This window comes from Schistocerca piceifrons, chromosome 8 (genome assembly GCF_021461385.2).
Source record: "Schistocerca piceifrons isolate TAMUIC-IGC-003096 chromosome 8, iqSchPice1.1, whole genome shotgun sequence".
Classification (NCBI taxonomy): domain Eukaryota; kingdom Metazoa; phylum Arthropoda; class Insecta; order Orthoptera; family Acrididae; genus Schistocerca; species Schistocerca piceifrons.
Genome location: NC_060145.1, coordinates 157894912 through 157911045, shown reverse-complemented (window position 1 = coordinate 157911045; position 16134 = coordinate 157894912). Strand labels below are relative to the sequence as shown.

The window sequence follows — 16134 nt, the reverse complement described above, 5'->3', positions numbered from 1 at the left end:
TGTTGTCGCCGAGTAAAAGCTGTACGAATAGCCGACTCTAACGAGACTAAATTGTTGATCGCTGAGCGGCCCTGATGGAAGGCCCCGTTGCTGGGCCAGGAGGCCCCGAGCTTCGAGGATCCACATGAGCCGCTGACTCACCATCCATTCTAGGAGTTTGCACATAACATTGGTAAGACTGATAGGGTGACAGCTATCAACCACCAGCGGATCTGCACCAGGTTGCAGCACCGGGAGAGTCAGTTGCAGCCACACACACACACACACACACACACACACACACACACACACACACACACACACACAAAAGTGGCCATCCCATGTTGGGAATTACTGAGGATCTCGCAATTTTGCATATACAGGATAAAGGCAAGGAATTGTATCTGCTGACAATATACATAGTGTGGGAAACCATAATACATTAAATGAACAGTTTACAGGTGATACAAATAACTTTTTTGGAACATTTTCAGATCATTTTTAATATATGTTTATTATTTGGTGGTTTTACAGCCCTCTGTTCATGCCGAGATTTGAATTTCTGGGCTACCCGGCATCTCTATTTCTTTGGTATTCTCTTTGGATTTCATGTTACATTCATGAAGTGCTCACTCAAATTAGGTCTACATTTGTCTGCATGATGTAGTTTCCAGGACAATACACAGGCCATGTACACTATAGTTGGAGTCACGAACGAAGGCAGATGAGCTTAGGCTGCTTCTGCTCATCTATGTCATGCACTCTGTGGCAACCTACAGGTGTTAAGAAGTATTCCATCAGTGTTCTGCTGTGAATGGCATAGCCAATACAAGCATTAAAAATGACTGTAGAGAGTTACCTAGTAAATTTTTATACCACTTCATCTACATCTACAGTGATACTCTGCAAATCACACTTAAGTGCCTGGCAGAGGGTTCATAGAACCACCTTCACAAGAATTCACTATTATTTCAATCTCAAACAGCGCATGGAAAAAACAAACGCCTATATCTTTCGGTGTGAGCTCCAATTTCCCTTATTTTATTATGATGATCATTTCTCTACGTAGGGCAGCGTCAACAAAACATTTTCACATTCAGAAGAGAAAGTTAGTGACTGAAATTTCGGTAGAACATTCCACCCCAACGCAAAACACATTTGTTTTAATGATGTCCTCCCCAAATCTTGTTTCATGTTAGTGGGATAATACAGAATGTGCTGTTGTTCTTTGAACTTTCTCAATGTAATCCGTTCACCCTATCAGGTAAGGATCCCAGACGGTGCAGCAGTACTCCAAAAGATGATGAACAAGCATAGTGTAGGCAGCCTCTTCAGTAGATCTGTTACATTTTTCAAGTATTCTGCCAATAAAACTCAGTCTTCGGTTTGCCTTCCCTAAATTTCTACATGTTCTTTCCAATTTAAGTGGCTTGTTATTGTGATTCCTAGATATTTAGTTGAATTTACGGCTTCCAAATTTGACTGATTCATCTTGTAACCGAAGTTTAATGGATACCTTTTCGCACTCATGGGGATGACCTCACACTTTTCATTGTTTAAGGTCTATTGCCAATTTTTACACCATAGAAGTATCTTGTTGCGAGGCGTCATGGCTGATGGTGGTGGTAAGTGACAAATTCTGGATAAGCAAGCGAGAGATAATTTCCATACTTTCTTCAAGCTCAGAGTATGTATATGCACTTGCCGCAAGCCATGGTGGGGAACCGGCAACAATGCAAACCTCTCCTGTGTCATGAGCTTCATTTAGCACGACCATTCCTGGATCAAACTACAATAGCTGTTACTATGAAGCTGCCAGTATCCAGGACAACACACGAAACTTTATTTTAATTTATTGTATCTGTTTAGGGTTATGTGCACGTACATCGTAAGAGGACACGGCTGCATGTGAAATAGCCACATCAATTTTATAATTATTATTTTTATTGCTCTTGATTACACTTAATGACTGTTTATAGATTCTTATACGGTTATTCTGAGGGTGAAGGCTTGACTTTCAAGAAGCATAAATTCTAGTGTTTTTTACACTGTAAATAGTTGGCTGAGCCAACATTTTATCACTAACCGAAGTATAATCACTAGCCGACACACACAATGATCTCAAGGAAGTCACTGTTGAACTACTGGACAACATACTGTTGGAACATCAGTTCTTTTAAGTTGATGTCGAAATCACTAACATAAACGATACAAATTAAAAAATGCCTGGTAATTAGAATGGTGACAACCCAACACTCACAGTACGAAGAAGTAGTTCAACAAATAGGAACAAAAATGACTGAGTGAACTATTAGTTGAAGGGACCAAACGAAATAATAATAATAATAATAAGACATTAGCAACAAAATCTATTTTACTCTACAACTGATACAGCATGCATGTCATTGTTCAAGTGGTTTTGAAGTATTTTATTATGTATCATACTAACCATATCGTAATGTCCTGTAACATTTGCAAGTCACAGTCTTTCTGTGTGTGTAAGATGATGAAATTGAGCGTGATCTGTCCTTGCCCAGAACAGTTGATGAACAGTAGAGAAAATCACTGTGCCAAATATTACAGCATGGCTAAACCTAAGGATCACTAGACATGCAAAGACACCCCAAAACTAATTTTAAAATGTCATGTATACAAAAATCATTTGTGGAATGAAGCTTTAAGTTATCTCCTTGCAGTTACCTTGCAGAAAGGATGTTTATTTGTTTTGTTTTCCTCCAGAGGAATTGAGAATAATGACTAATCTAGGTGGCAAGGTATACCATCTAGTTTACTTACATTTTTGGAAGCTCAATGTTTGGTTCCTCTCCTGGTGGAGGTGGTTCTGGAGAGGATGAAGGTTCCCTTTTAGTATGACCATTTCCACTGTGGGAATTTGAAATCTTTGATAGTGGTGGTGATTCTGATCTGAAAATAGATGTAAATTTATTGTACAGGACCATGTTACACACACAACATTTACAAGCTTTAATGATTTGTGGTAGCTCTTTAAATCACTGTTGATTATCTATAAAAAAAAATCTAGGGTAGGTGACCACTCACCTTTAGCAGACTACTGTATGGCACACACACGTATCTAACAGAACCCAGTATTAACCAGCTTTCAAGCCCTGGCTCTTATGAAAAAACTATGCACATTCACACAGAAACAGCCACACACATACTTATTACTGTGGTGACATTTGTTAATATAGAGCTGTTTGCTAGAGTTATATATGTAGTGAGGGGACAGGGAAGTATGAACAAGGTAAGGAGGGTAACAAAGTAGAGCAATGCAAAAGCGGATTTGTAAACAACAGACGCCGCCCCCCCTCCCCCCACACACAAACAGATATCAAAAGTAAGTATATATCATGCATATGTTATACTAATAAAACAACACAATGGATGGATAGATCTGTGGAGAACAAATATGAATCACTCATGCATTCACATAGTACAGTGAAACAGGTTGCTACCCTCTGGCATTACGGCTAACACACAGACAGACAGACTTTTACATGACGGTACTGAGTGTAGGGTTATGTCTGTAAGTGCTGTTCATGTGCCCTCCCAAACTCTTCTGGCCTGCCAGACTAGTGTACTGCCAGTAAACTCCAGATTCTTTAAAGAATGTTACTTCCAGGCATAAAAGAGCTTTAAATTTCTGATTGCTGGACAACTGAATAGGTGTATTAATTGGCATTAAGCATGTAAGGGAGAAAAAGTTTACAGAAGATCTGAAATTGCGTGTGAAGTTTGCTGGAAGTCACTGGATAAATGTAGTCCAAGTAATTTGTGCACCACTGAATAACACTGCCTCTAGACATATACAGTTTATGATTTAAATATTTGATTTCATGTGTTAAATCTTTAACATAAGGTAATATCTCTTAGTTAACCATGGTGATTTTAAACTTTTAAATTCACTCAATAATTATATGAAATACTGATAAATCAAAGTTTTTCTGGCTGTGGAAACTATTAGACAGGCAACCTGCAACAGGAAATGCCATGAATCCAATTAGTTGCTTAGCAATAAAGAAAGAGTTGCTGGACACTCTATTCCTGCATGTTCATATCTGAGTGACAATATTGAAAATAATGGACAGAAGGAACTAAGGCAATTAATTCAGACCATGATGCACACACAGGAACTTCTGTGCCAACAACCTCCTACATAAAGTTAGCCTAAAGTGGCAATAACATGGACCTTAGGAACCCAATAGTTTCCATTATGTCGAACAATGGAAACTACAGGTAGGAATGTGAACAATGTAGGAAAAGATAGATCGCTACTAACTGTAAAGGACACACATTAAGCTGCAGACAGACACAATTAAAAGACACTTACATAAAGCTTTCAGCCACAGCCTTCATCAGCAAAATAGAAACACACACCATTCATACACATAAGCAAGCACACATAACCACCAACTACAGCATCTCTGATCGAGATGCACACACGACCACCACCTCCCTCTCATACCGAGATACTAGAGGTGGTGGTCATGTGTGCATGAGGTGCGCTTCCTTGTGTGTACAAATGGTGTGTGTTTCTCTTTAGCTGATGAAGCTGTGGCCAAAAGCTCTAAGTGTCTTAACTGTGCCTGTCTGCAGCTTAATGTGCCTTCTTTATGGAGAGTTTCCATTATGTTTTATTCTGGGGCACAAACCTGCAAGAAAATACATTGATAGTTGTGAATCCACTGTGGGACCAGTTTTTCTCTTAAAGATGATCATCAGGCCACAAAATATAATATTAAAAATTTAAATAACTTTTTCGTCTTACTATCTTACAGACAAACTGGTAGCACAATAAGAAAAATTAACTTAGTAGGTGTGAATGTGTCTTAGCAGGTGTCAAGGTGTTTATCAAAATGATTTTAATAAAATATGCTACAGTTGTGGAGAAAGGCCTGTGGAAAATACAGTAAACTGCAGAAATTAGGGTCTGAAGATAGGTTAGTGAAGTTGAATGACTAGTTAAGTAAGATCAAATAGGATATAACATTGTTGTAAGTGCAGTAAAAAATGGGAGATCAACCAAATTAGCATCAGGCACATATATAAGCACAACAGAATAAAGCATGAATTAGTAGATTTACTGTGAATAACAACATGTTAGTTTTTAAAAAAAGAGGCTATGTGGTTGCCATATCTCTGAAGAAATTACGGACTAAGTGGCAGAATGAGAATAAACACAAAGCTAAAAAGTGGACTAATCAGATAAAATGTCAGAAATAGATTATAACGATTTACTTACCAATAGGGAGTAGTGACCAAAGCAGAAATCGTGTTGCAAAAGTTGTTTCCAGAAATACGAATAAAAGTGTAATTGGTAAGGACCAGAAAATATATCATCTACTTTTGGCAAAATCTAAATGTAATTCCCCTATTCTGGTAAACAAATAGAAGCACACATTTAAAATGTTCTCATGCTAGACGAGTAAAGACAAAGTCTTCAGGATTTGAAACTGACTTGACAAAGTATCAATTGAGGAACTATCTGACTGGAATGTTTGCTTTTGTAAAAATTTCCAAGTTTTTTTTTTCCAAAATCCTGCTCCATTCAGCGATTATAAAATGTACAGAACATTAATTTCGACCTTTTGTAGACACCCCTAGCCATGCGACCCATACTTGACAGCACTACAGGTCGAATCAACAAGGCACTTACTGTAGAAGTAGACCTGCAAGCAACTCTATAGGAAGGTCAGGGGAAGAATTTTGTCATGGTTGAAATGTGTGTGACTTTTTTTTCCAATCGCTTAAGTGCAAAGGCCGGACAATATAAACTGCTAGATGGCCATGAGCATAAACACAGTAGAATTTTGACCATCAGATAGAAGAGGAGCGGTGTGGGGAAACAAGTTCACCCTCATCTTGCAGGACAGCAGCCAACACTCATGTTCTGTGAAAGCAGAACTGATACACTGTCACAAGTGTCAATGCTGTCTGGTAATGCGAGGGTTGTAATCTAAATCCTTGATGGATGACAATTAGCTATTTCACTTCTTTCAAAATAAGAAAAGAATGACCAATGCACAACACACAGCATTCAAGAACAGCTAATGAACAACTGTTTCTTGAGGTTGGGGAGTATTGTTAACAAGGCAGTTGTGGCCTGAGCTATAGCAGTAGTCGACACAACCACAGTTCAGTTCATAACAGCCTTGACTTAACCGCCTAAGTTAAAAACTTCCAAATTATACCAACTTTTAAATTTGAGCAAATTAACAAATGTATGCGTTTCTTTGTTGCAAATGCTAGTTCCCACAGCTGAGTAATATGTTGCATTATGTGATGTGTATCTTAAGCAGACCATTCAAATACCCACAATAGGCATGGTGGCAAAGCTTCAAGCACACTGATACATTGTTGCATTCGTGAACTTTTTATATTTCAAACATGTCCTTATGCACATTACTCTCCAACTGGGTTTTGTCAGATGATGTGCAATTCCAATAACCGAAAACTGGTTACATTTTCAATATTTATAAGTGGTAAATAAAACTATTTCAAACTATCTCCAACAAAAAAGTTAATCTGGATACAATTTGCTATGAAATAGCAAGTAATAGGAAATTTTGGGTTTTTGCATTTTTAGCAGAAATCTCATCTATATTCACATTCACTGCAAAATGAAAAAGATTTCTCTTCCCTAGTTTTCAATTATGAAACCATTAATGACAGGATCACATCTATCAGATTGAATGCTTCTTCATGTAAAGTCCACATCATTCAGACCATTGCCCCTACTGCTGCAGCATTGGATGAGGAGATAGAAGAGTTCTATGAACAACAGTAAGAAGTCCTTAGTAAGATCCCTAACTAACAACAGGCAATAATACTAAAACTGGAGATACTACCCTACACATGCACTTACAATCTGTGGTTGGACCTAACAGTCTAGGCAAGAGAAATAAATAAGGCAGGTATGAGGGTACGCAGAAATATAAAAATATAATGCCTCAGAATTAATGAGAAAACTCTTGAAGTACCTTAAATAAAATAAACCCTGTTAACATTCTATATCTTTATTCACCATGCCTACATTATTTATTTCTCAACATAGTAACCTCGGTGACCAACACATCTCTCCCAAGCAAGCCATCAAAACTGATTCTTTCTGCTTGTTTTGTTGTATACTACAACAAAAATGCTGTTACAATGTAATGAACACCCTTAGCTGCTTACAGGCATTGACATACGTCAACGGGGACAGATGAAAATGTGTGCCCCGACCGGGACTCGAACCCGGGATCTCCAGCATACATGGCAGACGCTCTATCCATCTGAGCCACCGAGGACACACAGGCTAGCGTGACTGCAGGGATTTATCTCTGGCACACCTCCTGCGAAACCCACATTCTCAACGTATTGTCCCGCACTACATTCGTAGTGCTCCCACCCATTATACTCATTACTCGTGCGCGTTGCCGATTCCCGCAACAGTTCGGGCACTGTTTGTGCATTCGCACAGGAGAAGATGGTCAAGTGGCCGGTGAGCCTTAACTATATACATACTAAGATGGTATCTGGTATCTGACATGTCCGAAAGAACAGATACCATCTTAGTATAAAAATACAGTTGTTGATACTGTTGCTGTTGAATGTTTGACTTTGATGACAGAGCAACAATCTCACCTCTGCTTGCACCATTTCACCACTAGCAAAGTGAAGTCCTCAAAGAAGTTCTTATAAGTTTTGCAGACATGAAAATCGGATGGGTCCAAATTGGGACTGTATGGAGAATGATCAACAACAGTGAACTCAAAACACTGCAATGTTGCATATGTTGGTGCACTCGTGTATGGTCTGGCATTGTAATGCTGAAAGAGAGGGCACTCCAAGTGTGGACAAACTTTTCAAATTCAAAACTTGATTACAGCACACTGTTTCTCACACACCAATATAGTTATGTTACACTCTGCCATATTACACATACAATTCTGAGCCCTCTAGGGGCAGACAGATACAAATATGTAGATATGGGGAATAAATTTGTAGAGATGTCACATGATGCAGCTTACTTCATCCTAGTGCGAAACTTCATTTCAGTCTTGGGTTTTTAAGATCTTCCCTGTTGCTGACTGCAGTAGTGATCACATTCTGCTGCCATGAAAATGTGGGTTAAGCTCAAATCCACCAAGAAGAATGGCCACAAAGTGCAAAAGATCCCAGGATATTACAGCTCACACTACAATTAACTTGACAGAGAAGCAGTCTGAAGAAAACTGGTATCCGCATCATGCAGGATCAAGACAGATATAAGAACCTACACAGAGAAATAAAACGGAATTATTGGAAGGATGGTTCACACTTCATTCACAGCAACTGTGATACAATAGAACAACATTGTATCACAATCAAGCACATGATCTCTTCAAGTAACTCTACAGCATCACCAGTGAATTTAATTCTAGGGCGTAAGAGTTAGATGATAAGAAAGCAAGTCTACCAGAGACAAGGACGACATCATTCCGAGATGGAAAGAGTGATGTGAAAGCAATTTAACAACTAGCTTCAAAATCTACAATATTATTCAGTGAAACAGTGAAAGCAAATTCGAAGTCTGAAGAACTATAAATCCCATGGTCTAGACAGTATATCTGCTGAGATCGAAGACATGGGACAGGAGGGAGATGATGTGCTGCATTCATTGATTACAGGAATATGGGAAACTGGGTATTGGTCAGAAAACTGGCATATGTCTCTCTTTATCCCCACACAATAAAAAGTCCATCAGGAACAACTCCAACTTCTGAACTATTGCTCTTACATCCCGTATAAGCAAAATTTTGCTCTACACCTTAAACCAGCATCTGAAGCCATACATTCAGCCTTGCAAATACACAGAAAAAAAACAGCTTTTGTTGAAGGAAAAGGAAGTCATTAACAGATCTTCCATGCATGACAAATAGCTGAGAAATCACGAGAGTTCTCTGTTCCTATTTTCATCTGCTTCCCTAACTAAAGGAAAGTGTTTGACTGTGTTGTCTGGGAAAAGTTGTAGCAGGTACTTGCAGAGTTTGGAGTCTCACAACACTTGACAGCACTTACTAGCAGCCTATACAATAATCACCTCACTGCTGTGAAGACAAGTGCTGGCACATCCGATTTATTCAGTGTATCAAAAGGTGTCGGACAGAGCTGTGTGCTGTGTTATATACCCCCAACTGTACAACACCTGTTCAGAAAATGTTGTTATGAACACTCTTTATGGCTGGACAACAGGTATCTCAAATGGTGGTAGAACTACTAATAAACTCCGACTTGCTGAGGACACTGAGCTTTAGCGAGCAATGAAGACGAACTTGCTGAGTTACTAACAAAAGTAAAAAATGTTAATCTATCATAAGGAGTGGATCTCAACCTTAGCAAGTCAAAACTCACGATAATTGATCAAGGAACACAGGTTCACCTGAAAAGTCTATCGTGGGTCAACCATCTATGACAAGAGAAGCTCCAAAGGTTAGATAAGAAGAAGGAACACATTAGGATGAGCGGCTGCTATTTGTTAACACCATGTTGAAGTTGTAATATGTGCTTTTATTACAATGATATAAAAAACTTTAATATTCAGTACATACTATACATTGTAATTGTAATCTACTACAGTCAAGCTAATAAATTAAGGATAGTGCTGATACATGGTGAAACAATGCTCTGGTGGGCGGTTTTCGGGTTTAAATCACCTCGGGGTAGACCATGTGGTGCATTTGATCTGGAGTCGTCGCACGGTGGCGCTGGCAGCAGTCCACATACGCAGAGGTGTGTTGGTGCATGTCAAGAGTACGGTGCAGCAAGTAAGTGTGCAGATGTTTTAAGACATGCTAATGGTGACTGTGTGTTGAAAATGGCTCAAAGAACACATATTGACGAGGGGTAGAATACTAGGGTGACTGGAGGCTGGTCAAACACAGCAGGCCATGGCACGGGCACTCCGTGTGCCACAAAGTGTGATCTCAAGATTATGGCAACAATTCCAGCAGACACGAAACGTGTCCAGGTGCTACAGTACGGGACGTCCACGTGTACAACACCACAAGAAGACCGATATCTCACCATCAGTGCCCGCAGACGGCCACAGAGTACTGCAGGTAGCCTTGCTCGGGACCTTACCGCAGCCACTGGAACAGTTGTCTCCAGACACACAGTCTACAGACGACTGAACAGACATGGTTTATTCGGCTGGTCACAGGAGAGCCCGTAAAGCCTGCTGTCAAGAACAGAGTACATGGTCATTGGAACAGTGGTTCCAGGTTATGTTAACAGACAAGTCCAGGTATAGTCTGAACAATGACTCTCGCCAGGTTTTCATCTGGCGTGAACCAGGAACCAGATACCAACCCCTTAATGTCCTTGAAAGGGAGCTGTATGGAGGTCATGGTTTGATGTTGTGGGGTGGGATTATGATTGGTACACGTACACCCCTGAATCTCTTTGACAGAGGAACTGTGACAGGTGAGGTGTATCGGGACGCCATTTTGCACCAGTATGTCTGCCTTTTCAGGGGTGCAGTGGGTCCCACCTTCCTCCTGATGGATGATCATGCAAGGCCCCACTGAGCTGCCATTGTGAAGGAGTACCTTGAAAGAAGATATCAAGCGAATGGAGTGGCCTGCCTGTTCTCCAGACATGAACCACATCGAGCAAGCCTGGGATGCTCTCAGTTGATGTATCGCCGCAAGTCTTCAAACCCCTACGACACTTCAGGAGCTCCGACAGACACTGGTGCAAGAATGGGAGGTTATACCCCAGCAGCTGCTCAACCACCTGATCCAGAATATGCCAACCCATTGTGCAGCCTGTGCACGTGTACATGGTGATCATATCCCACATTGGCATTTTGTAGCATGTGTTTCAGGATGGTTTTCTCAACTTAAAACCAATACCGTGGACTTACAGATCTGTCGTGTGTGTTCCCTATGTCTCTATGCTATTAGCACCAGTTTTGTGTAGTGCCATGTTGTGTGGCACCACATTCTGCAATTATACGTAATTTATAAGCATGAGTGTAGATGTGGCTTGCGTGTATATTCTTCATGTCTGATTTTATGACATACTTTTTTAGAACTGAAGATGGCTTCACTGTCTGTAACTGATTTGCTGTAATAAATGATTTTAAATACAGCGAAACCCCCTTTTAAACTTCTCAAGGGACTTAAAAAAAAAAAAAATTGTGTAAATGTGGGGAAAAATGCTTTAAGCTGTGTAAGTTACGTATAGGATACCCCCTTGCACTGTATATATGATGTATGTACGTAACAGGCATCAAAAGACTTGTCAGGGACTTTTTTATTATGTAATAAAGGTTTATTATCTAATAAAAACCACTGATGTAACTGGAATCGTTAACTGTCTGGGAAGTGGAAACATCTGACTTAATTTCAAATGTCATAATCAATGTTTTTGAAAAGCCAGTAGCTGTCATTCATTATTTAAATAATGAAATACTGCACTAGTTACGTATTTTTTCATGCTTAGCACAACACGTTTCGAGAATTTTTTTATCGCTGTCAAATGCAAATATGTAAATAAGTATTTTGTATGGTGTTTGAATATATTTTATTCTGCATCTCTTGCACTGTACTCATCTTTTTGAGGTTATCAGGTACTGTGCCTTATCAATTATGTAGAAACCCCCCCTCCCCCCAACACACACACACACACACACACACACACACACACACACACAAACAAACTATCACCCACACTGTTTTTTTTTTCCTTCACATTACAAAAAATACATACGTAAATACTGCACTTGCCAACAAGAATAAATTCTCCAAATACATTTTGCTCAGCATGAATACAATACGTAACCGGCGCTGTGTTTACACTCAAATCATTTGAGCAACACAGTGAATGACTGTGTCAACTGAAGCTCCATGTGGCCATACGCCGAAACATGCTAAATATGGTTCAACAAAGGTGTCACGATGATCACAACAATCACAAAACTGCATTTGCAAAGCAGAGACAGTTTGAAAATTGTTGTGATTGGTCATGATATCTTTATCTGATCAAACCTAGTTACTCCCATCAGCCACCATGCCATGTACACCAAAGCAAGCAGTGAGAGATATAGCACAAATTGTTACAACTTGCACTCCTTTACCCGTTCAAATCCACTGAATAGAGTGCTCTGATGTCAAGGAACATAACCACTTAATATTTATAAACACTACTGGATGGCCAACATAATGCCAGCATCATATCCTCTCTACAAACATTTTTTTTGTAATGCGTAAATCGCGAGAAAATTAAAAATATGTTGACACAAACTCCGGTGCAAATGAACACTGCTGGCAGTTTTCTTGTTTACAATACCAATATTGCACTCACTGAGCACACGGTTCCCAATGGAATCCAACTTTAAGGACTATTTTTTAATGAATACCAGCAGCTTTTATGACACATATTAGCATTTAAATTTATTATCTCACTTTGTAAATACCAATTCAGTGCACAATTACTAATATTTATCCATTCAACTAACAATTTATACATTCTATAGCCTCCACGATTTACTGCACTTCCGTAATCAATTCATAAGTTTATCACATCAAAGCTATTTCTTTTCATTGCCTTATTGATTATTTTCACTGCCTCATTAATCATGGAAAGTACAATATGATAGTATGAACAGTTATTAATATACTTGTTGCTAATGTATAAATGGCTGTAAGAGATTTGGTTCTTTACATTATCAAAACAGAAGGTATATGCAAGTTTCTACGACTGTGATGCCAACACGGCAATTACTACAGAGGGAGTGAGTTTGAAGCTGCCAGGAAGTTTCATATGCACATACCGTCAAATGCTTGTCATCCTTTTTCTGAACAATACATTCACATACATATTGTGGAACAATATTATTTCTGGTACCATTTGAGCTGTTTTGCAGTACTGTGTGAAGAGTTACGCACTAAAATTATCATAATCTTGAAGAAAGATTTACAACATACCCAGAAGATGAATGGTGGTTGTTTTCATTCCGCCTTTTTTCCCTTTCTCGCTCCTTCTCACGTTCCTTTTCTTTTTCTCGTTCTCTTTCTTTCTCTCTTTCCCTCTCCTTTTCACGTTCTCTCTCTCGCTCCCTCTCCTTCTCCTTCTCTTTTTCCTTCTCTCTTTCCCTTTCACGTTCTCGTTCCTTTTCACGTTCTTTTTCTCTTTCCTTCTCTTTCTCCCTCTCCTTCTCTTCCCTTTCCCTGTTCTTGTCACGCTCTTTCTTCTCCTTTTCTCTGTCACGGTCTCTGTGCCTCTCTCTTGATCTGCTCCGTTTCCTAGAAAACAGAAATGTGGTAATCATATTTTGGAATAATTTACATAATATCAAAAGGAAACAAAAGAAAACAGGACCTATCAATTAAAAGTAAATATCTATGTCCAACAATGATAGTTATTACGAGACAGATTCCAGTAACAGTATTATCGAAATACTCTACAGAGTGAAATAAAAAATTTTGTGTCACATAAATCAAAACATGAACGATTAAATTAACAGGAAACTATTTAACAGAAGCTCTTACGTAATATTGCAGGATCAGAATACCACATCCGAATCGAAGTACTATATCAAGGCCACAAATACAAACCACAACTCAAAGTAATTTATCAGCAATGAAACAGCAATTATGCAGACTGATAAAGAATTCCAAGTTGCCATCCCTTTCATTTCTACAATAAATAATAATGGAAATTCCTGGACTGAGCAGTATGTAACGCAGGGGAAAGGCAAACACTCGCCTAAAGTGGATTGATGTGTGCAGCATGGTAACATGACACAAAATAGCATTCATGCTAGCTGTTTTTCTAGCAATAGTATGCTCAGTTAAGCCACACACACAACCACACAGACATCCAAATGTTCACTCCCCGTTGCCATAGCAAACCTGAAATTGTCGTAGCCACAAGTGCATGCATTTGGGTTTTTGTGTGGTTGTGAGAGAGAGTGTGTGTACTATTACTAGAAAAAACAGCTAGTGTGAATGCTGTTTTCTGTTGTGTTACTATGCTCGACACATCACTCTGCTATTGGTGAGTGATTGCCTTTCCCTTATTTTGCGTATTTCTACAATACAGCTCAACAAGCAAGAATACATACAGATAAGAAGTTAGGTTTGTTGAATTTTCTGTTGCTTTACAGTGAAGTTTTAAAGTGTGTTCACACTGCGCGCTGGACCAAGAAGTGCCCGGCCAGGCTGTGATACCAAACTTCCTGTTTTGCATTGTGGTCTACACCAGTGGCAGGCCACATCGGCACAGCAACAGCCATACTGAGCTGGTGACATTCAGAAAGTTCCATACTTTCAGTGTGAGATTGGGGCAGGTGCAAGTCGCTGAGTCATGCTTCAGCTTCTGCAGTATTATGTATCAGAAATCTACCATTTGCTTTTAATAGAAATGTCAATGGTTATGTTTTCTTTTGTTCTAAGAAGTTCCTTCACATTTCACAATCAGTGAAGAAAACTTACGGATATTGTAATGATCCATGCAAAGTTACTTAGTCCATCTAAATTAACTAGTCCACATATTTTCCTTCATCTACAACAATACAGAACTGAAGACTCATATTTTTTCCACTCTTTCATTATTCTTCAAATGAAAGGGAAACACCCTAGCGGCAGATAAAAGTGAAAAACTTGGCAAAATCGCGTTAGGTGATCCAGGGAAAAGTCCAGTGAAATGTCATACCCTTGGCCTTGATTTCATTTCAAGTTCTTTAAAAGACATTAATTTGGAGAGCTACACGCAGTTCCTTGTCAGTCGCTAATTACTTCCTGATGTGTCTCAGGTCTAGAATGTTCTGCAGCACATACTAAAATATATCAGAATTCGTTGTGACAATGTAGGGAATGATAGATCAGTACTTACCACAAAGATACCATGCTAAGTTGCACACAAGCACAACTAAAGGACACTTACCAATAAGCTTTTGGCCACAAAATTCATTAGAAAAATATAAACACATGCCATTCATTCACAAAGTGAGCACTCCTCACGCACACATGGTCGCCAACTCTTGCAGCTCAGGCCAGAATGAAACATCATGTGGATAGTGGCAGGAATCTGGAGGGGGTGGGGAAGAGGAAGGGATAGTAGTGTACAAGTGGGGGAAGAGAGGAGCACTGCCTGCCGGAGTGTGCATGGATAAGAATGCCAACAGGCACAGTGACAGTAAGTTGTGCAGCAGACTGGTGGGGAAAACAGAACAAAGGAGGAGAGGAGCAGGGAAAAGATGGGCAGATGTGTTGGCAGAGGGTGGCAAACAAAGACTGTAGGAGATGGGACATACATTGTTTGCCATCCTCTGCCATTGTACCTCCCCGTCCCTCCCCACTCCTCTCCTATTTCGCTGTTTTTCCCCACCTCCCTGCCCTACAATCTCCTGACACTGTGCCTGTTGGCATTCTAGTCATTGCGCACTCTGCCAGACAGTGTTCCTCTCTTCCTCCACATCTACACAGCTATCCCCTCCCCACCCCCTCCAGATTGCTGCTACCCATTGTGGCCCAAGATGCCAGAGTTGGCGGCCATGTGTGTGTGAGGTGTGCATGCTTGTGTGAACGAATGGTGTGCGTTACTCTTTTTCCAAGAAAGGCCGTGGCTGAAAGCTTATTGTAAGTGTCTTAACTAAGCCTGTCTATAATTTAATGTGCTATCTTTATGGCAAGTAGCAACCTATCTTTTCCTACATTATGTCCATTATAATTATCCGGGCTGTTATGCCGTGGTCGGTTGATGAATTCTGTGTCAATTCCCAACGTTTCGTCTCCGACTGTGGGAGACATCTTCAAGGGGGTCCGTCGCTCGATTGAAGGTCCAACACACCCACTGGCTCGCTACTGACTGTACTGTCTGTCAGTAGCGAGCCAGTGGGTGTGCTGGACCTTCAATCGAGCAACGGACCCCCTTGAAGATGTCTCCCGCAGTCGGAGACGAAACGTTGGGAATGGACACAAAATCCATCAACCGACCACGGCATAACAGCCCGGATAATTATAATGGACATGATATTTCCGGCCGTGAAAGTCTACATTTTAGTATTTTCCTATATTGTTTATATTCCTGCCTGGAGTTTCCATTGTTAGGATTCATTCTAGAATACGAATAAAATTTTTTGGGATAGTTTTTACTTTTTTATGT

General features: G+C 39.8%; 1 protein-coding gene across 9 annotated transcripts in view; it reads right to left on the bottom strand.

The window, feature by feature from the left end:
• Positions 1 to 16134, bottom strand: part of LOC124711469 (serine/arginine repetitive matrix protein 1-like) — a 145790-nt gene that overhangs the window by 97299 nt on the left and 32357 nt on the right. For all 9 annotated transcript variants that reach the window (XM_047241566.1, XM_047241569.1, XM_047241568.1 and 6 more), the window contains 2 exons: positions 12954 to 13271; positions 2776 to 2904 (listed from right to left, as the gene is read on the bottom strand). In XM_047241566.1, coding sequence (XP_047097522.1) covers positions 2776 to 2904; positions 12954 to 13271 — 447 coding nt within the window. The remainder of the gene's footprint in view (positions 1 to 2775; positions 2905 to 12953; positions 13272 to 16134) is intronic.